At 58.9% G+C, this 20,031-nt stretch overlaps 1 protein-coding gene across 2 annotated transcripts in view; it reads left to right on the top strand.

Moving 5' to 3' along the window:
* Positions 1–20,031, top strand: part of CACNA1S (calcium voltage-gated channel subunit alpha1 S) — a 60,467-nt gene that overhangs the window by 17,636 nt on the left and 22,800 nt on the right. For both annotated transcript variants that reach the window (XM_033846898.2, XM_073799915.1), the window contains exons 6-22: positions 1,397–1,602; positions 2,892–2,995; positions 4,634–4,779; positions 5,217–5,298; positions 7,062–7,222; positions 9,225–9,450; positions 9,924–10,131; positions 11,030–11,150; positions 11,460–11,574; positions 12,055–12,148; positions 12,827–12,896; positions 15,552–15,684; positions 16,260–16,389; positions 17,437–17,496; positions 18,708–18,814; positions 19,209–19,296; positions 19,549–19,656. In XM_033846898.2, coding sequence (XP_033702789.1) covers positions 1,397–1,602; positions 2,892–2,995; positions 4,634–4,779; positions 5,217–5,298; positions 7,062–7,222; positions 9,225–9,450; positions 9,924–10,131; positions 11,030–11,150; positions 11,460–11,574; positions 12,055–12,148; positions 12,827–12,896; positions 15,552–15,684; positions 16,260–16,389; positions 17,437–17,496; positions 18,708–18,814; positions 19,209–19,296; positions 19,549–19,656 — 2,159 coding nt within the window. The remainder of the gene's footprint in view (positions 1–1,396; positions 1,603–2,891; positions 2,996–4,633; positions 4,780–5,216; positions 5,299–7,061; positions 7,223–9,224; positions 9,451–9,923; positions 10,132–11,029; positions 11,151–11,459; positions 11,575–12,054; positions 12,149–12,826; positions 12,897–15,551; positions 15,685–16,259; positions 16,390–17,436; positions 17,497–18,707; positions 18,815–19,208; positions 19,297–19,548; positions 19,657–20,031) is intronic.

Consider the following 20,031-nt stretch of genomic DNA (forward strand, 5'->3'; position numbering starts at 1 on the left):
ACCTCTGTTCAAAGAATGAGAAACGAGGGGGCACATAGAGTCTGGGCATTTTTTTTTCTTTGCGGTACGCGGGCCTCTCACTGTTGTGGCCTCTCCCGCTGCGGAGCACAGGCTCCGGACGCGCAGGTTCAGCGGCCATGGCTCACGGCACGTGGGATCTTCCTGGACCGGGGCACGAACCCGCGTTCCCTGCATCGGCAGGCGGACTCCCAACCGCTGCGCCACCTGGGAAGCCCCTGGGCATTTTGATGAAAGGATGGACCGTATTCCCGGGTCCCCGCTCTCAGGTAGCAGCGGTTTACTGGTCCTCAGCTTCCCCGGGCCGAGTGCCGCTGACACTGGGGGTGCAGGAACAGGACCCAGCACAAGACAGAGGTGACCTCTGTTAGGACGAGCCCCTAACTCGGTGGCGGAGACCTGCAGAGTCTTGGGGGACCCTCCCCACTTCCCTGCGCTCGCCTAAGGGGACGGCAGCCCAGCTCCAACAACACCTCTCACAGCGTTTTCGCTGGGCTTGTTCCTAACCTGCTCCGTCTCAGCCTCCTCCTGTCCCCATGACGATCTCTGGCCTCTCGTCGACATTATCAGGGCAGAGAGGAGGGGGCTTTCTAGCACAACCTTCAAACGAAATTCGAGGGTCTCGCCTGGTGTTCACATGAGGTCTTGCCCAGTGCTGACCAGTAGCGCTCCCAAGCCCCTCTGGGATGGGGGTTACCCAGCTGCGAGGGGCTGGGGACCACACGCCAAGCTCAGGACCATCTGTGCCCCCCTGTCCCATTCCTGAGGATTGAGCCCCCTGGTAACAAGGTTAAGGAAGGCCACTCGATCTCTCACGGTCTGACCTCTCTGAACACAAGAGGAGACCAAACCTACCCAGGGGAAAAGGGGACCCAGACGTCACCCAAATTTCAGGCTTTAGAGACAATAAGAGCACCATTCAGGGGCTCCCTGGATGCTAAGTCCTGCTGGGGACCCCCCGCTAAAAGCAGACCCACCCCCCAGTCCAGCGCATCCCCACTTCTGTATCCTAGACAGAGCTCTCAAGCCGGAGCGTGAGGCCCGGCCCACACCTCCGGCCCCGCTGGGCTGCTGCCTCCTTTTACAAAGCTCTGTGGGTACAAACGATACATCACATCTGCTTCATCGGTTGTAGTCCAGAGAAGCCACGCCTCCAGTGAGGCCCTGGGCCCGAGCTCCTGCCTGCAGACGCCTGTGTCCCTGTCCGTATCTGTGTATCCGTATCCGTATCCTTGCCCTCGGCCCAGCCCCCTATGGTCTGCACCACACTCTCCCAGCAAGGCCTCCTCCCCGACTTTAAACTGATGTTGAGACCCGCACCCTGCTGCCCCCTCTTACTGCCCCTCCGCCGGTGCTTACCACCCCCGCCCGCCCACAGACATCGTGGCCACGGTGGAGAACGAGAAGCCGTCGCCCTGTGCCCGGACGGGGTCAGGGCGCCGCTGCACCATCAACGGCAGCGAGTGCCGGGGCGGCTGGCCAGGCCCCAACCACGGCATCACCCACTTCGACAACTTCGGCTTCTCCATGCTCACCGTGTACCAGTGCATCACCATGGAGGGCTGGACCGACGTCCTCTACTGGGTGGGTCTGGGCCTGAGCCCGCCGGCTGTCTCCCCAGCACAGGCTCGCCGGGAGCGGGTGGGGCCTGCCAGTCCCGGGCTGAGGGTCTTCCCGCTTCTCCTCGCCCCTCCCCGGGGAGCCCTTCTGGGCCTCAGGTGTGTGTCCTAGCATCCTTGGGGGAGGCCGAGGTACCACCTGTGTCCGCAGTCCCAAGACCAGGTGAGGGACGGAAACCCGGAGCTCGGCGGGTTCTGGTCTCACGTCCTAACTTGTCCCTAATCCTGGCTGTGAGTGACTTGGTGCCGATGGCGTGGAATCTCAGATTTCCCGAGGAAGGAAGGGCCCTTTGAGTCTCTCTTCTTGCTGCTGGGCGAGATTGCTTTTCCATAAAAATATGATTGGATATCAGGTTCCTCATCTATAAAATAAAAATACTATAACTCCATCTCAGGGTAGTTACGATGGCTAGCGGGGGCACTAACTGAATTACCGCAGTGCGGGCACCTAGTGCCGTAGACGTTCTCTTGCTGGAGAAGTTGACTTGTTTGGTGATACAAGAGTTAGGCTGCATTTCTTTTTTGATCCTCCAACAGTGGGAGGCATTGATCCCATTTTCCGGATAAGGAAACCGAGGCTCAGGGACGTTCAGTAACTTGGCCGCTGTTGGACTAGTGAGCGACACGGCCAAGGATTGACCTCTAACCGTCCGGCTCCCACCCCGGAGCTCAGCCGCGGGTTGACACTACCTATGGGGGTTGCTTGTAAACCCATCAAATGCTCTGCAAATATGAAGGATTAGTGGGAGTAGCTCTCGTAAACTCAGATTATGGGAGCCAATTATTAAACGTTTCCAAGGACGGTCACGCATGTTGTTTCACCCGTGACCAGCCTGTGAGGAGCGAGCTCCCATCATCAGCTCAGGAGGCAGATGGAACGATGCTCAGAGATGCCGGCGCCTCATCCAGGGTCACAGGCGTGCTTCCTGAAGGAGCCGGCCAAGCGCAGGCCAAGGCTTTTTAGTGCTTCTTCCACTGTGAGGAATCTTGGTTGTAAAGGGGCCAACTGGAGGTGGCCGGCATGACAGGGGCACGCAGGGAGCCTGGGGACCGGAGGGAGGCAGGGCTCAGTTTCACCAGCCGGTAGCCATCAGCAAGGCCCAGTCCCAGGTCCTCAGGCTAGAAGGGGCTCCTCTCCGGACCCAGATGACCTCTTTTCTTGCCCCCGCCGTCGGGTGCGGTGCATGGGCCCGCTTGACAAGGGGGCCTAAGCCCTCACGTCGGGGATGGGGCTCACACCTGCGTCTGGACCAGGTCAACGATGCCATTGGGAACGAGTGGCCCTGGATCTACTTTGTCACCCTGATCCTGCTGGGCTCCTTCTTCATCCTCAACTTGGTGCTGGGCGTGTTGAGCGGGTAAGGGGCTCAAAGACAGCTGGGAGAGAGGGGAGGAAGAAGGGGGAGCGGGGAAAGGAGGGGGAGGGGAAGGAGGGGAGGCAGTGGGCAGGGAGATGTGGCTTAGAACCCCCGCTCATCCCTGGCTCCCCTTTAGCCAGGAGCATGCTCCCTGTTAGCCAGGAAGAGAACAGATGCAGGCAGGAGCCCCTCCAGTCTTCACCTTTCTCCCTTCTCCTCAAGCCTTCTCCCATCCTCGCTTCCTTCTGTCCACGTGAAGCCCCGAGACCCCAGCCTCCTGTCCCTGGAGGTGCTTGGGCTGAAGCTCGGCACTGAGCATGGCCTTCGGGCTAAGCACACAGACTCTGGAGCGAGAGGCCCAAGTTTAAACCCTTGCACTACTGTTTGGTGGCTGTGTGACCTTTGACTAATTACCTAACCTCTCTGTGCCTCATGAGCCACATCTGTCACATTGGAATAATTTCAGTGCCTGTTTCACAGGGCTGTTGGGAGGATTAAATGAGTTAATACCCGTAAAGTACTTAGAATGGAGGCCAGCACATCAGAAGTGCTAAGTACTCATGGTCCTTATTTGTCCGTGACGGCTCCACCCAGCTACGGTGGGCAGCCTGGAAGTGGCCATCGGCCCCGTTGTGCCCACCGCAAGAGCTTCCCTCCAGGCACTCTGGACATAGAATTCAGGGGGTCCGTGGACTAGGGTAGGAAGAACTTGCCTTTATTTCTTTGAGTCCAACTGAAATGCAGCGCTTCCTTCCATGACGTGGTACCAGCTCTGCCCATGACTTGTCCCACCAGGAATCCCTTGTCATATCACAGGTGTTGCAAATATCACTACTTCAAAATTATGACAGTTATCAGACTGCGCCTGACCTTGCTACTTAATGATTCAATAAAGAAGCATATATGTTACTTTATCACCACGTTATAGCTCAACAACTATGTTTTAACTCCTCGGTTCCTTTGTCAAGCTGTGGTTTCATTTGGAGCATTTTACAACGCTGTTCAGAGGAGCAACCCATAGGTTCGCGGAACCCCCAAAGGGGCCGGGGCTCAAAATGGTCAAGAGCCCCTCCTGGACCCTGCCCTGGGCAGCGCTGAGGGTGCGGGCGGTGCGGGCCGACCCTGCTGCCCCCAGCCCGCCCCTCGGAGCCCAGGGAGGGCGGACCCTGCGTGGGGGCCCAGGGCTCCCCCTGCCGCTCTGAGCCCTCGCTGACCCTCGGGTCCTTTCCTTCCATTGCTGCTGTCTGGTTTCTTCCAGGCCCAGGAGCATGTCCCCCAGGGCCTTAAGTCTGTAAGCAGAGCTAAATTACTCAGGCAGCCTAAAGGGTCGGGGCAGTACGGAAAATCGGAGGGTTCATGGCAATTCTGTTAGGGCAATGCACGGTCATGTCATTAACCCCTATGTCCAAGGTCACCCAAGACAAGGCGGGAGAAATGAGATGGGAGGAAAAGAAGGAACGGGGTCGGGGGCGCCCTGGAGGGCGGGGCTGGTGAGGGGGAGAGGGCCGCCCCTCAGCCTCCCAAAAGGGCCCCGGACCCCAAGGAACACTGGGCCGGGGGGGGCACGTCCAGCCGCAGAACGGGCTCCCTCGCCCCAGGAAGCTGCGTTCTTCCTCCCCCTCCCCCGCCCCACTGCAGGGAATTCACCAAGGAGCGGGAGAAGGCCAAGTCCAGGGGAACCTTCCAGAAGCTGCGGGAGAAGCAGCAGCTGGATGAGGACCTCCGGGGCTATTTGAGCTGGATCACGCAGGGCGAGGTCATGGATGTGGACGACTTGAGAGAAGGTTGGAGCCACGGGCCGAGGTCGGCAGCCCCCCCAGAGCTGCCCTCGCAGTCAGCTCCCACAGGGGCACCTCCACACCCGCCCCCCCCCCCCCCCCCCCGCTGCAGCCCCAGGGGGCCCATCGGGCAGGAACAGCATCACCACTTTGCAGATAAGAAAACCCGGCCCCTAGAGGCCTAGCCTGACACCTTGCGGTGGAGGCGGCCTGGTGTGCCCTGGGCCCTCCCGGAGCACAAGGTCCCAAAGTGCTGCACCGTCCCTTGGGGACCCGCCCTCCCCTCCGATGCAGGCTCTCTAGGGCTCAGGAAATCACAGAGGGAGGGGTCCAGGCCCACCCAGGGTCGCTGTCACAGGTGTCCCCGGTCAGCGGGCCCTTTCCAGGTGTGTCCAGCCCAGAGGGGCCCGGAAGCCTGGCCAACTGGACCTGTCTGTCCCCAGGGAAGCTGGCTTTGGATGAAGGCGGCTCTGACACAGAGAGCCTGTATGAAATCGCAGGCTTGAACAAAGTCATCCAGTTCATGTGAGTATCTGCCCAGCTGCGGGTCCTCCCAGCCCGCAGCTCCCTGAGACATGTAGTTAGACCCCGGTCACCTCCCTAGGTGGCTTTTGGGTCTCTTAGCGCAGTTGGAGAGCACTGGGCAGATGACCTATTTACTCACCACGTAAGGAAGAAACTGGGAGCCGGTGGGATAATTAGTCCCGGAAACCTCTGCTCCAGACGGGGAGTTAGCCTGTGACCACCATGAGTGTCGCGGGCGGGGGGGCTGGAGGCAGGAAGCTGGAGAGGACCGTGTGTTCTGTTTGGCTGCTTCCTTTTCCAAATTCATACGTGACAGTGATTTTGAAAGATCCAACAATAGAGAAATACATCAAAGAAAAGATGGCCTTCTCTGCCCTTCAAAGAGGTAACCATGGTAACAGTTAGATTTGTATCTCTCTGAAGCCTCTTGCACGCTTTCATTTCTCTTACACGCACACGCGCACGCACACACACGCCCCAGCTTTTTTCGGTTTTGTTTTCACTTTTTACACGATGAGGTTTCTCATATTAACCACTGTCACCTCAGAACCAAACACAGTGCCCAGCACGCGGGAGGGCTCGTTGGCTAAATGAATACGATCCCCACATAAACTGGCAACTGACATTTTAAATTTAGAATTTTCTATTGAGGGCAACTTTATACAGACACAACCCTTCTTTTTTTTTTCTAAGACTTTCTTTTTTCGGAGCAGTTTCAGATTCACAGCAAAATTGAGCCGACGGTGCTGAGATTTCCTGCCTGCCCCTCCCCCAGCCACGCCCAGCGCCCCCCACCATCGACATCCCCAGCAGATGGTCCGTTTGTTACAACTGATGAACCTGCATCATCCAAGTGCATAGTGTACATTGGGGCGCACTCTTGGTGTTGGACGTTCTGTGGGTTTGGGCAAACGTATAATTACGCGTACCCACCGTTATAGTATCACATAGAGTATTTTCGCTGCCCTAAAAATCCTCTGTTTCTGCCTGTTCACACCCCACCTCCCACCCCTGGCAACCAAGCACCGATCTTCCTGTCTCCATAGTGTTGCCTTTCTCAGGATGTCTTTAATTGGACTCACACAGCGTGTGGTCTTCTCAGATCAGCTTTTCTTACTTAGTGACATGCATTTCGGGTCCCTCCACATCTCTGCAAGGTGTGATATAGCTCACACACCGTCTTTTGTTGTATCTTTGAATGTAAAATGTTCCACAGTGCGCATATGTTGTAGTCTGTTTACGTAAGCTGTCCAGTTTGGGGCAATACACACAGTGCCCCAGGGAACCGTTGTGCATAAGGGTGAACATTTCTGCCGCGCAGATGCCTAGAAACAGGCTTGCCGGGTCAAAGGGAGCACAGGTTCTAACCTTGGTAATTGCGGCACAGAGGTCGATCTGACCGTGGAGGTGCCTTTCTGCGCGCCCTCCCCGACACCAGATATGACCAATTTGTTAAAGAATTGCCTTTATGACGGGCAAAACGGGGCATGCCAGGGTTGCTTTGATTAAGTTGGAAACGCACGGAGCCCTGCTCTGCGCCGGACCTCGTCTCTCATTCCGTCTGAGGTCGGCATCATCACTATCCTCCTTTGAAAGGTGAAGACATTTGCTGTAAGAGGCAAGATTTGCGATCTGTCTCTGCAGTTCAGGTCCTTGGCCCTCTCATGTGGCTGGAGGAGGGAGTGGGTGGTGAGACTTAAGTGTGGCGGCCTTGGGGAGGAGCTGGAGGAGCTCAGCCTCGGCCCCGCCCCCCGCCTTCTCAGCCGACAATGGAGGCGGTGGAACCGCGTCTTCCGCTGGAAATGCCACGACGCGGTGAAGTCCAGGGTCTTCTACTGGCTGGTCATCCTGATCGTCGCCCTCAACACCCTGTCGATCGCCTCGGAACACCACCACCAGCCTCTCTGGTTGACCCACCTGCAAGGTGAGACACGCGGCTGGCGGCCAGTGCTGGCCAATGGCCCCTCAGGTTTTGCAGAAGAAGTCGTTAGATGTCGACATTGTTTTCTAGAACTTCTAGGCAGTGGTACTCTTTTCCTCGTGGCATTACCAGGGGCCGTAACAGCAACAAGTTGGGGACACTCCAGGTGCTCGCCAGATGTCTGGGCAAATTATCACAGACACTGGACGTACAGATGACCAGTAATTGAGCGCTTCACGCATCCAAGTTCAAGTTTTACTCCAGAAACAGCAATCTTTCACCCACTGTGTATTACACACGTACTCTGGGTCAGGCCCAGTAAAGAATGCAGGGCACACGGAGGAGGAATGTACCTCTCTTGCCGCCAAGGAGCTTCCTGAGCCAGAGGAAAAGACAGATATTGATAAGTGACGTCGGGTCAGTATAGGGAGGGCAACAGTGGAGGTCAATACAAGGTAACAAGAGGCGGATTACAGAGGAGGGGAGGTTGGATGGTAGGAAGACACTATGTTTAAAATGATGCAAGAGGGAATTCCCTGGAGGTCCAGTGGTTAGGACTCAGCGCTTTCACTGCTGTAGCCTGGGTTCAGTCGCTGGTCGGGGAACTAGGATCCCGCAAGCCATGCAGTGTGGCCTAAAATAAAATAATGAAAGAGATAAAAGAAGGAAAATAGAAGATTGTCTTCTTCTGTGGAAAGGAGATAGGAGACAATGCTACAGATCAGATGCATTCATGCATGCATGCATCCATCCATCTATCCGTCCATCCATCTATCCATCCACCCATGCAGGCATGCATCCATCCATCTATCCGTCCATCCATCTATCCATCCATCCATCTACCCATCCAGGCATACATCTATCCATCCATCCATCCATCCATCTATCCGTCCATCCATCCATCCATCTACCCATCCAGGCATCCATCTATCCGTCCATCCATCCATTCCTTCCTTCATGCACGCATCCATCCACCCATTCATCTATCCATCCATCCATGCAACCATTCCTGCATCCGTCCATCCGTCCATCCATTTATTCCTTGCAACCAGTCTTCCTGAGAGCCCCTTGAATGTGCCAGGCATTGTCAATGCACTGTCAATGACCAAACGTGGACAAGATGCGAACAGTGCCCGCCGAGAGGAGTCAGAGATGAATTTGAGGTTCCTGGCCCATGCAGATAGATGGATGGTAGTGCCCCTTGCTGAGATGGGGAAGACAGTCAGACCCGGTATTTTGGGGGGGATGGGGGAGGATGGGCAGTACCTATCAGCTTAGACTTGAGCATGTTGAGTTTGAGGTGCCTCTGAGACATCCCAGTGAGATGTCGAGGAGACAGATGGAAAGTAGGTCTGGGACTCAGTGGAGAGGTCTGGGTTGAAGAGTGTAAATCCGGAGTCATTGGCAGGCATGGCAATCGAAGCTGTGGTCTTAGAAGACATCACCAGATCCCCAGAGGACGGTGTGTACTCACGCGCACAGCTCAAGTCCAGCACTCAGGGCTGAGGTAGGGGTGTGTCTGCAGAGAGGGTGCAGGAGAAGCAGGAAAAGCAGGAGAAGCAGGAGAAGTGCAGAAGGATGTGGCGTCCTGGAAGCCAAGGAAAGGGAACATCTGAAAAAGCAAGAAGGGACTTCCCTGGCGGTCCAGCGGTTAGGACTCTGCACTTCCAACTGCAGGGGGCACGGGTTCGATCCCTGGTCAGGGAACTGAGATCCCGCAACAGTGTCAGTGCTTCTGGGAGATCAGGGAAATGGGGTTAAAATGCTCACGGGTTGATCAGTGGAGTGAGGAGGGCGGACCTGCTGAACACAGTGTCGTTTAGTTTCCTAGAAATCTGGACTGCGTTCCTTCAATGGTGAAAATTCACCAGGTTTTCCTGGATCCGGAGGGCAGGGAAAGGAAGATGCCCTGAAAATGCAGGGAGGGTGTCCAAGGTGGAGGGCTTGGCCAAGGCAGGCAGGGCAGGGAGGAGAGTGACACCGAGCTGCGTGACCCACCCTGCAGACATCGCCAACCGGGTGCTGCTGGCCCTGTTCACCGTGGAGATGCTGATGAAGATGTACGGGCTGGGCCTGCGCCAGTACTTCATGTCCATCTTCAACCGCTTCGACTGCTTTGTGGTGTGCAGCGGCCTTCTGGAGATCCTGCTGGTGGAGTCAGGGGCCATGACACCCCTCGGCATCTCCGTGCTGCGCTGCATCCGCCTCCTCAGGATTTTCAAGATCACCAAGTGAGCGCCCGCCTGCGCGCACTGCCCCATCCTGCACCTCTGCAGCAGAAAGCACCTTCCCCCTTCCACCTCGGCCTCTCCTGTCTTCCTACCTCTCACCATTGTCTGTGGTGTGGAAAAGGTGGAAGAAAGGGGAAAAGAAGCGTCTGGGAGCGGGAGGGGGAAAGGAAGATGGAAGGGGAGCAGAGAAGGGGGCAGTGGTGGGACAGCCGTCTGGGCCGGGGCTGCACAGGAAGGGGTGGTCCTCACCCCCGTGGGGTTCAGAGTCCAGTGGTGGCGCCAGCAGCTAAACGGCCGTCCTACTAACATGAAATGACAGACCAAGACCTGTGCTCTGGCGGAGGGAAGCTGGGTGTGCGGCCCGGATCCAGGCAGCCCTGCCCGACCCCCCCCGCATCCCACCAGCCCCCAGCCTCCCCCAAGCCGCGCCGACTGCAGGGACGCCGGGGGTGGGGGCTGCCCGTCTCCTCCAGGTACTGGACGTCCCTGAGCAACCTGGTGGCCTCGCTGCTGAACTCCATCCACTGCATCGCGTCCCTGCTGCTGCTGCTGTCCCTGTTCGTCGTCATCTTCGCCCTCCTGGGCATGCAGCTCTTCGGGGGCAGGTACGACTTTGAGGACACGGAGGTGCGGCGCAGCAACTTCGACAACTTCCCGCAGGCCCTCATCACCGTCTTCCAGGTAGGCTAAAGCCCGCTGCCTGCCGCTGGAGATTGGGCATCACCTCCTCCAGGAAGCCTTCCGTGATCCGACGTCGCCCTCTGGGCCCCCGCATCCCCTCCAGGCCACAGTCGCCTGTCTGTCTCCTCCACGCTCTGGAGGCTGGGTGCTGTGTCCAGTGTGTCCTGTGTGTCTTCATCCCTTCGCCCAGCAGAGCCCCGGCCCACAGTAGGCCAGCGGTTAATCCGTGAAGGAGTTGGGTGGGCAGGGAGCTTTCTTTCCCACGTGCTACTAGAATCTCTGAGCACAAGGTCAGACAAGGTGGGCTGTCCCTCCCCAAGGCTGCAAAAGCCCCAGAGGAACACAAACCACTTCCCACTGCGGGGACATGGCTTAGCCACTGCTCACTAAAGCCACGGCTGGCCTCCAGAACGAGCTGCGTGAGCGCAGAGCAGACACACGCTCCTCTCTGTGGGGCCAGTACTCAGGGGACGCCACCTCGGTGTTGCCAGTGGGAAGGGCAGTTGTGACAACCGGCCGGCCCTACACAGGGTGTCACCCTCGTTCTTCCATTCACCCCACCGGCTGGTCAGGCATCCTGTCTTTCAAGGCACCTGACATTTCGCACTCTTTCTGGGGGCTGGAAAGGCAGGGGATCCGGTGTGGGCAGCACAGCTAAGCCTGGGCCTTAGGAACAGAGCTCATGGAAGCCTTGACGCCACAATCAAGTCCTTGGCCCCGAAGAGCCAACGATGAGGTCTTCGACCCCCAGGAGAGGTTCAGGAGGGCAGGGACTTCACCCGGGATGAAGAGAGAGGACCGGTCTGGGGGCAGGGTTGGAAGGGGACTTTTGGACGGCGCAGTCCCCAGAGAAGACCCTCGAGTCCCTCTGCGTCCCCCACCCTCCCTCCCCTGCCAGGTGCTGACAGCTGAGGACTGGAACTCCGTGATGTACGACGGGATCATGGCCTACGGCGGCCCGACCTACCCCGGGGTGCTCGTCTGCATCTATTTCATCATCCTGTTCGTCTGCGGCAACTGTATCCGCCCAGACGCAGGGCACAGAAGAGGGCCTGGGGAGGAGGCTTGGGGGTAAAGCGGGGTCACGGTGCTCAGGCCTGCTGCTGGGGAGCTCCTGGGGGTGGGGAGGTGGGACACAGCTGGTGGCAGTGTGGGTGTAGCTGTAGGACGCTTCCTTCCGGCAGGATGTTAGAGAAACACAGGGTGACTGGTGACAGGCGGGAGGAATCAGTCATAGAAAGCCGGGGAGACTGGAGCACGGGAGGAGGCAGGTCCCGCCCCCCGGGCGTCCCTCCCCGCCCCCCAAGCTCCTTAGCGGGTCGCCTCAGACATACTGCTCAACGTCTTCCTGGCCATCGCGGTGGACAACCTGGCGGAGGCGGAGAGCCTGACGTCGGCCCAGAAGGCCAAGGCCGAGGAGCGGAGGCGCAGGAAGATGTCCAGGTGAGCGGGGCGCGCCCAGAGGGAGGGACCTGCAGGGCTCCGGCCGCTCCGGGCACGGGGCTCCCTGGGGAGCAGAGGCCAAACCACTGCGGCCGCTGGCCGAGTCTCTGAGGTGTCCCCGGGGCAGGACTGCAGGCCAGTCGGCAGGCGGGACCCCGAGGGCAGAGCCAGGCAGGCTGGGTCTCCGCCCTGTCACCACACTTCCTGGAGGGGGTCCCTTCCCTCTGCTGAGCCTCAGGCACCTGTGAGTTTGCCGTTTCACCCTCTGCGGCCTGGGACCCTCCCCTGGGACTGGCCAACGGCCCCTGGGTTTGCCCGGCCGCAGGCGGACGCCTGTCCTGTTCCCTCGTTGCAGAGGGAGGACGCGATGCGCCCGGCCCCTGGGCGCGGGGTCAGCCTGCAGTGTCCTCAGGCTGGGCGCGTCCCCCAGAATCTTCCAGTTGGTCCTCCACTTTGGGCTTTCTTGGTTTTCCAACCCAGGGGGCTCCCAGACAAGTCAGAGGAGGAGAAGTCGATGGTGGCCAAGAAGCTGGAGCAGAAACCCAAGGGGGAGGGCATCCCCACCACGGCCAAGGTGAGCCCGTCATGGGGGGCGCTCTCAGGGGCCGCACGGGGAGGGACCTCTGAAAGTCCCCTGTTCGCCTGGTGCCTTAGGGTGCCGGGGGGCAGGGGGAGGCAGGAGAGGGGCTGTCTGCCTGGGTAACAGCCAGGTGAGGGCACCAGCCAGGTGAGGGCAGCTCTGTCTCGCGGAATCCTTTGTACTGAGGACACAGACGCCCCGATCCAGGAACCAGACTTCGAGTCCCAGCTTTCCACCCCAGTCAGGGTGTCCCCCTCTCCTCAGAGCCGCCCAGACCAGCCTCCCCCCGTTTTTAACCCTGCCCCGCCTGTCAGCCTGGCCCTGCTCAGCCTTCCTGGAGCTGAGGAAGCAGAGCTCAGAGGGGCAGGAACCGGCCCCCAGAGCAGGGGTCGTGGCCTGGGGCAGTCCACTCTCTTCTCGAGAACTAAGCAGGGGTGAGGGGCTCAGGCTCAGACAGGCTGGGGTCCTGGTAGCCTGGCAGCCTGGCTGACCTTTCTGCTCTTGGCTTCTCCTTTGTAAGACGGGGACGACCATAATAGCACCCACTGCCTCACCCCGCCCCGAGCCACAGGGAGGCTTAGGTGAGCTGACGCCTACACGGCCCTCCAGTCAATGTTCATTAGGTGGGGACCGCAGCTCGGGTTTTCACCTTCATCGTGTTCCTTCCTCCAGCTGAAAGTCGATGAGTTTGAATCCAATGTCAATGAGGTGAAGGACCCCTACCCGTCAGCCGACTTCCCAGGTGAGAGTCCTGGGACCCGGGGCGGGTGTGCTGGGGTGACTTCTCCCCAGGGACGAAATCTCTCCTGTGTGTCCCCTACCTGGACCCATCCACGAGGAGATCAGGACTCAGACATCCCTCGTGTACCTCGTATTGCAAGTGAGCCGTCTGCCAGCCTGCCTCCCCCTGTGATACACACAGTGGGAAAATGCACACATTTTATTTTCAATTAATTCAGCCCGTATTTACTGAGTACTGGCTGTGCGCTTCAGGGCTAAGGATCTGGTCTTCAAGGAGCCCAGAGACTCGTGGGCACACACGGCTTCTGTTCCAGCCCCTCCAGCCACACAGAATAGCTCACAGAGCGGGGTGTAGCCGCCCGTGTGGTGCAGGAGGGGAGGGGGATGCATAGCGCACAGCCACGAATGCGCTACACACGCCCCGTAGGTGCAAACAGCCTGTGGCTGCAGCAGAAGCCCTCGTCGTCGGTGCCAAGGAGGGAACACTTGGGGGGAGCTCCCAAGCCGGTGAAGGTTAAAAGGCCACCTGGGAGAGGCTGGTGCCCAAGAGCTGGCGATGTCTCTTAGCTCACTCCTGGGTCCTTCCAGCTCTGGGTCACTGGTGCAATTTCATGCCTATTTGTGGAATCAGCTGATTAGCATGTTTGCGCCAGCGACTCTAAGCTCCAGCGGGACCCTTTGTGCTCCAAATAGCAGTGTCTGGCACCAGACAGGCAATCAATAGATAGAATGAAGGGTTATCGTAGGACACTGACTACAGTTCCCTGTGCTATACAGTAGAACCTTGTTGTTTATCCATTCTATATATAAAAGCTTACATCTCCTAACCTCAAGTTCCCACTCCATCCCTCCCCCAGCCCCCTCCCCCTTGGCAACGGCCAGTCTGTTTTCTATGTCTGTGATTCTGTTTCTGTTTCATAGATAGGTTCATTTGTGTCATATTTTAGATTCCACAGATTAGTGATACCATATGGTATTTGTCTTTCTCTTTCTGACTTACTTCACTTAGCATGATAATCTCTAGTTGTATCCATGTTGCTGCAAATGGCATTACTGTGTTCTTTTCTATGGCTGAGTAATATTCCATTGTGTGTGTGTGTGTGTGTGTGTGTGTGTGTGTGTATCACATCTTCTTTATCCATTCATCAATATCCTGTGATAAACCATAATGAAAGAATATAAAAAAGAAAGAATGTCTATATGTGTATAACTGAATCACTTTGCTGTACAGCAGAAATTAACACAACATTGTAAATCAACTACACTTTAATAAAAAAAAATATTAAAACTGAGAAAAAAAGCCTTATAGAAATCCAAGAAAAAGAAAGGAAAAAATGCAAGGATTTTGCCAAGTAAAATGTAGGGAGGATGGAGCTGGTATAGGTAAGACTAATGATAATTCTTCAGATACCTGCCTGAAGGGACATTTGGGTTTTAGAATAATTCGACTTCATCTGCTTCATCTAATAACCATCTCCTAGTAGATGGGAGTGGCCGCTGTGCAGGCGGGAGAGGCTGAGCCCGGAAACCTGAGGTGGGGGAGGGGCAGGGGCTGGGGAGAAGGGGGAGGGTGGGGGAGGGGCCGCGGGGTGGGCTGCGGAGGAGCGTTCTTACCAAGGGGGCTGAATGTGTTTATCTTGCTTCTTTCCAAAAATAATCTGAAATGGCTGACAACGAAAGATATGCACAACGAAGTCAACACAGTGGGCGCGGGCGGAGAAAATCAGAATTAAGGCGGGAAAAGAAAGCAAATACGCGAGTTCTAAGAATTAACAGTCTCTGCGATTAAGCATAAAATGTGTCTCTGGGGCCCTTGGTCCCAGGCGAGGCAGGAAATGTCCCGTGAGGATGCTCTTTGGCAGGAAGAAGTGGGGTCTCGGGAGGAGACCCTGCAGGGGCCGCCGTGGTGGAGAGAGCGGGAGAACCCTGCCAGGGGCTGGCAGGAGACAGCTGTGGGCGAGGGGACAAAGGAAAGGGCTCCCCAACTTCCCACAGTGCCCCCAGTCTGCGGCTGAGGACTTGGGGGGACAGCTCCCTCTCACAAGGCCCTGAGACTCAGCAAATGAGCCCGAGGGGCCCCCTCCCAGCCCCTCCCACCCCACACCTGCCCCGGAAGGAAAGAATCCTGGTTTCTTTTCATGCTGGCGGCTCCTCCCTGAATGACGGTTTTTGGGACCCGGCCCCAGGAGAGAAGCTCCGAGTCCATCTATCTCAACAGGCCTCCTGCCCCTTGTCAATGTCGTGAGCTGAGGGTCTCACACTCAGGAGGGACAGAAGCCCACCTGGCCTGAGAATCAGGGGCGGAGCCGGGCCCAGCACTCTGGCCTCGTGCCAAGCAGGGCCCCTCCCCGGCACCCCCAGTTGGTGAGCATTCGAGGTGGTGCGTCCAGCCCCGAGACAGGAGGTGCAACGGCAAGGCTCCCAGACCTTTGCTCCCGGCCCGACGTCTGGGAGGTTCTGAGCCTGACCGTTGTCTGGACAGTTCAGCCCCGTGTGCCGCAAGGAAGGGAGGTGCCTGGCTGGACTCTGCTGGCGCCCTCGTGCCCCGTGTGGCTTGCTGGCTGCGGGGGGTTCACGGTTGGGGTCAGAGCACAGGAGCCAGGGGAACAGTGAAACGTGGACAGACACCCCGACCTCTCTCTCCCCTCCCCCACAGGAGACGATGAGGAAGACGAGCCCGAGATCCCAATAAGCCCACGGCCGCGCCCGCTGGCCGAGCTGCAGCTGAAGGAGAAGGCGGTGCCCATTCCAGAAGCCAGCGCCTTCTTCATCTTCAGCCCCACCAATAAGTGGGTGGCCTCTCGGTGGCGGGGCAGGGAGGTTGGTGGGGCTCTCAGAGAGGGCTGCTTCCTGCTCTGAGAAGGCCCCCTTCTCCTGGGCCTACAATTACACCGTGAGAAAGTCATTCCTTTAGCTTAAGACCTTGTGCCCGGTTGAAAGTGCCGGAATCTCTGGGAGAAGTAATGCTTTAAGCCTTATCAGTTACTTACTCCTAAGAGGGATCACATCTCTGGGTTCCTTTCCAAGAGCAGGACAAGGGGATAAGCTCTAGTTCTCACTGGCTTCACAATTTTACACCTTTAAAATACAGACTGTAGTCCCCATGGAGTTTCAGCTGTCGGCCTCAGGGATGGAGATGGGCCTGCCCCGTTGTTTTAGTGGGGATGCCGTGGGATGAGGTGGAGTGTTGGGGGAGGGCTTGTGCGGGATGGGACTGGGGCTGCAGGAACAGAAGGTGGGACAGGGCCCTGCGAGGCCAGCCAGAGACCACCCGGTTGCCGGCTGTCCTTCTCCACTGACCGGGAGGGCGGGGTCCAGCAACGGAGGCGGGTCACAGCCTCCCGCCCCCACCCCGCCCCCGCAGGATCCGCGTCCTGTGCCATCGCATCGTCAACGCCACCTGGTTCACCAACTTCATCCTGCTCTTCATCCTGCTGAGCAGCGCCGCACTGGCCGCTGAGGACCCCATCCGGACTGAGTCTGTGAGGAACCAGGTGACGGCAGCCAGTTCGGCACCATCCCCACCCAGCCTGCGTCACCGCACACCTCACCCTGATGCCCAGAGCTCACTGTCTCCTCTGTGTGGCTACAGGCATCAGAGTGGCTTAGAGTTTAAATCCCTGGAGGGCCAAGACTGCCTCACAGCGCTCGGCCTACACGGGCTCTTGTTGCTGGATGTTAGCAGTGATGGTGGCGGGGATGGTGGGGATGGTGGTGATGGTGGTGTTGGTGGTGGGGATTGTGGTGGTGATGGTGATGGTGGTGGTGGTGGTGGTGATGGTGGGGATGTTGGGGATGGTGGTGGTGGAGATATTGGTGATGGTGGTGGGGATGGTGGTGGTGGGGATGGTGGTGACGGTGGCGGGGATGGGGATGGTGGTGGTGGGGATTGTGGTGGTGATGGGGATGGTGGTGATGGGGATGGTGGTGGGGATGGTGGTGGTGGGGATTGTGGTGGTGATGGGGATGGTGGTGGTGGGGATGGTGATGGTGATGGTGGGGATGGGGATGGTGGTGGGGATGGTGGTGGTGGAGATTGTGGTGGTGGTGGGGATGGTGGTGGTGGGGATGGTGGTGGGGATGGTGGTGGTGGGGATGGGGATGGTGGTGGGGATAGTGGTGGTGGGGATTGTGGTGGTGATGGGGATGGTGGTGGTGGGGACTGTGGTGGTGATGGTGGGGATGGGGATGGTGGTGGTGATGGTGGTGGTGGTGACGATGGTGGGGATGGGGATGGTGGTGGTGGAGATTGTGGTGGTGATGGGGTGGTGGGGATGGGGATGGTGGTGGTGATGGTGGTGGTGATGGTGATGGTGATGGTGGCGATGGTGGTGGGGATTGTGGTGGTGATGGTGACGGCGGGGATGGGGATGGTGGTGGGGATGGTGGTGGTGGTGATGATGGTGGTGATGTTGGCCGTAGTGATGCTGGTGGTGATGACAGTAATGGTGGTGGCAATGGGGATGGTGGTGATGTCGATGAAGATGATGGTGCTATCACTGCTCTGCCCCTCCTCTCACTGACCTCTGCCCTGTCACCAGATCCTTGGGTATTTTGACATCGTGTTCACCTCTGTCTTCACTGTGGAGATTGTCCTCAAGGTGAGTGAAGGCTGTGAGACAGACAGCCTGGGCGAAGGGCATCTCCAGGCCAGGGACCAGACCTGCTGTGGCTCCTGCTTACACAGGCCGTACAGGGGCTGGGTTGCAGGGAGGAGGGAAAAGCAAGAAGGTGGTGGAGAGCAGCAGGGAAAGATTCCCAGGACCCAGGAGCCCGGCTGGTCTCAGCTCACGAGTTGGTGCGAGCGGGCAAGCGGGAGGGGTGTGGAGGCATGGGGTACGGTCAACCCGCGGCCTGCGTGCCTCTGAAGCCTTGGGCACGTTCTTCCACAGTCAGGGCGCAACTAGCCTAAGCGTGGACCCGGGAGCAGTGATCTGTTCCCAGACCTTTGTTACCAGCGACTGAAAGGCCTCCCCTAGGATCCCAGAGAAGCGGCTGTCGCCCTGGGTGGGTTTCTGGCAGCTCCGCCCTCTCACGGCCCTCCCACCCCTTGTCCGTAGCACACCACTGCCCTCCCGTTCTCAAGGTGGACACACCGGGTTCACACCATCGTTGGTGGGGGATGGGGTCTGGGGGCAGAGACCTCCCATCTGTGGCTAGAACCCATAACCCCAGTCTTCACCTCCATTAACCAGGAGGGGAGAGGGGAGCCGTGAAGGGAGAGCAGGCCCAGAGCTGGCTGCAGTATGAAGTGAGGACAGTCCTTTCTTTCAGGGCCCCGATTATTAAAGAAATTGATCAGAGGGAGATGGTGGCTTCCCTGAGGTCCAGGAGGACTTCCTGGAGGTGGTGACTTTAGAGTTGGGCCTTGAAATTGGACAGGACTTCATTAGAGAGCGAGCAGGGGCAGTCAAGGAGGACAAAACAATGCAAACGCATTGTACAGCGATGTGTGGGATGTGCTCAGAGAGGAGAAAGGGGCCCCTCTGGGCTGAGATATAGCACGCGTGCAGGGGTGGGTGCCTGGGCAAGGTCTTCAGTCCTCGACGGGCTGTTCAGCCTGACCCAACCATGCCTAGGATGCTTTCGAGGGAGGAGGGAGAGGAAGAATTGTATCAATTTGCAGAGCAGAGGGCAGGGCATCCCCCTGTGGCTGGGTAAGGAAGGAGACCCAGGGCTCCCTTGGCCTCGCTGCCCATGAGAGGTGTCAGTGCTCCCAGAGGCGGGTGCAGAGAACAGGGCAATGCCCTAAGGACCCAGCAAGGAGTGTCCCCAGGGTCCTCCCCACCCAGGATGCCACCTCTCTCCCCAGATGACCACCTATGGGGCCTTCCTGCACAAGGGCTCCTTCTGCCGCAACTACTTCAACATCCTGGACCTGGTGGTGGTGGCCGTGTCCCTCATCTCCATGGGACTCGAGTGAGCGGGGCAGCCGGGGCCCAGAGTGGCAGCCCAGCCGCTGTTGGTTGGTGGGCGCTGAGCCACAGGGGACAGTCTCTCGGGACCACTGGCCAGGGTGGGGGGGTCCCTTGGGTTGTCACCAACTGGACTGAGTGACAAGGCTAGGTGGGCAGAGCGTGTGCTGGAGACCAGGGGGGATGCGGACAGGAGCAGGGAGTCCCCTCCACAGCCCCACGGGGAGCACAGCCCCGGTGCCCAGGGCACTCCAGTCTGATGGGAGAGACAGGGTCTGTGGGCAGCCCTGGAGGAAACCAGCCCAGGGGCCGGGGCGGAGCTTAAGGGGAGCTGGGGGAGGCAGGCGTGGGTGCGGAGAGCCGGTGGCAGGCGGAGGGCTGAGCAGGCTGCCCCCCAGGTCTAGCGCCATCTCCGTGGTGAAAATCCTGAGGGTGCTGAGGGTACTCCGACCGCTCCGGGCCATCAACAGAGCCAAAGGGCTGAAGGTGAGAGGGGCCGGCGGGACCCTGGGGGGAGAACAGGGCTGCCAGGCCTCACTCAGTCAGCCCGGCCATTGCCGGGCCCGTCCCATCCCCTCTGCCCAATGGGGGTGTGGCGTGGCTGGGAAGCCGTGCCCCCATGGGCCCCTCTCTGCCCCCAGCAAGCCGGGAGGCGACTAGGCTTGCGCCCTGGGGGCCCCTTGGCTGGCACGGGCCGGCGAGGGGAGGGGAGAGGTGCCAACCGGCCTCCCTCCCCAGCACGTGGTACAGTGCGTGTTCGTGGCCATCCGCACCATCGGGAACATCGTCCTGGTCACCACCCTGCTGCAGTTCATGTTCGCCTGCATCGGCGTCCAGCTCTTCAAGGTGAGCTCCTCCTGCCCTCACTCCCCCAGCTCCGCTGCCAGCTCTCGGGCCGAGGCAAGAGCCGGTCTGTTTCCCTCTAAACGAGGGGAGCCCCAAACCGTGACGGCAGATGTCCTGAACGCATAGGGGTAAGGCTAAGCCGTCGAGAGCCTGAGTCTGGCTCCTAGGTGACGCGCCACCTGGCCCCCGGGGCTCTGCGGGCCACCTGCTGTCTTACTGGCCTCCCCCCCCCCCCCCCCCCCCCCCGCCCCGCGCCGGGCCTGCCAGCACCCAGCCCACTGTCATGCTCTCCACCCCCTCCAGGACACGCCCGCCCCAGCCTCCGCACCCCCTGAGCCAGCAGGTGTGTCTCCCGCAAGCTTCCGCGGGTGGGGA

This window comes from Tursiops truncatus, chromosome 1, assembly GCF_011762595.2.
Source record: "Tursiops truncatus isolate mTurTru1 chromosome 1, mTurTru1.mat.Y, whole genome shotgun sequence".
NCBI classification, from domain to species: domain Eukaryota; kingdom Metazoa; phylum Chordata; class Mammalia; order Artiodactyla; family Delphinidae; genus Tursiops; species Tursiops truncatus.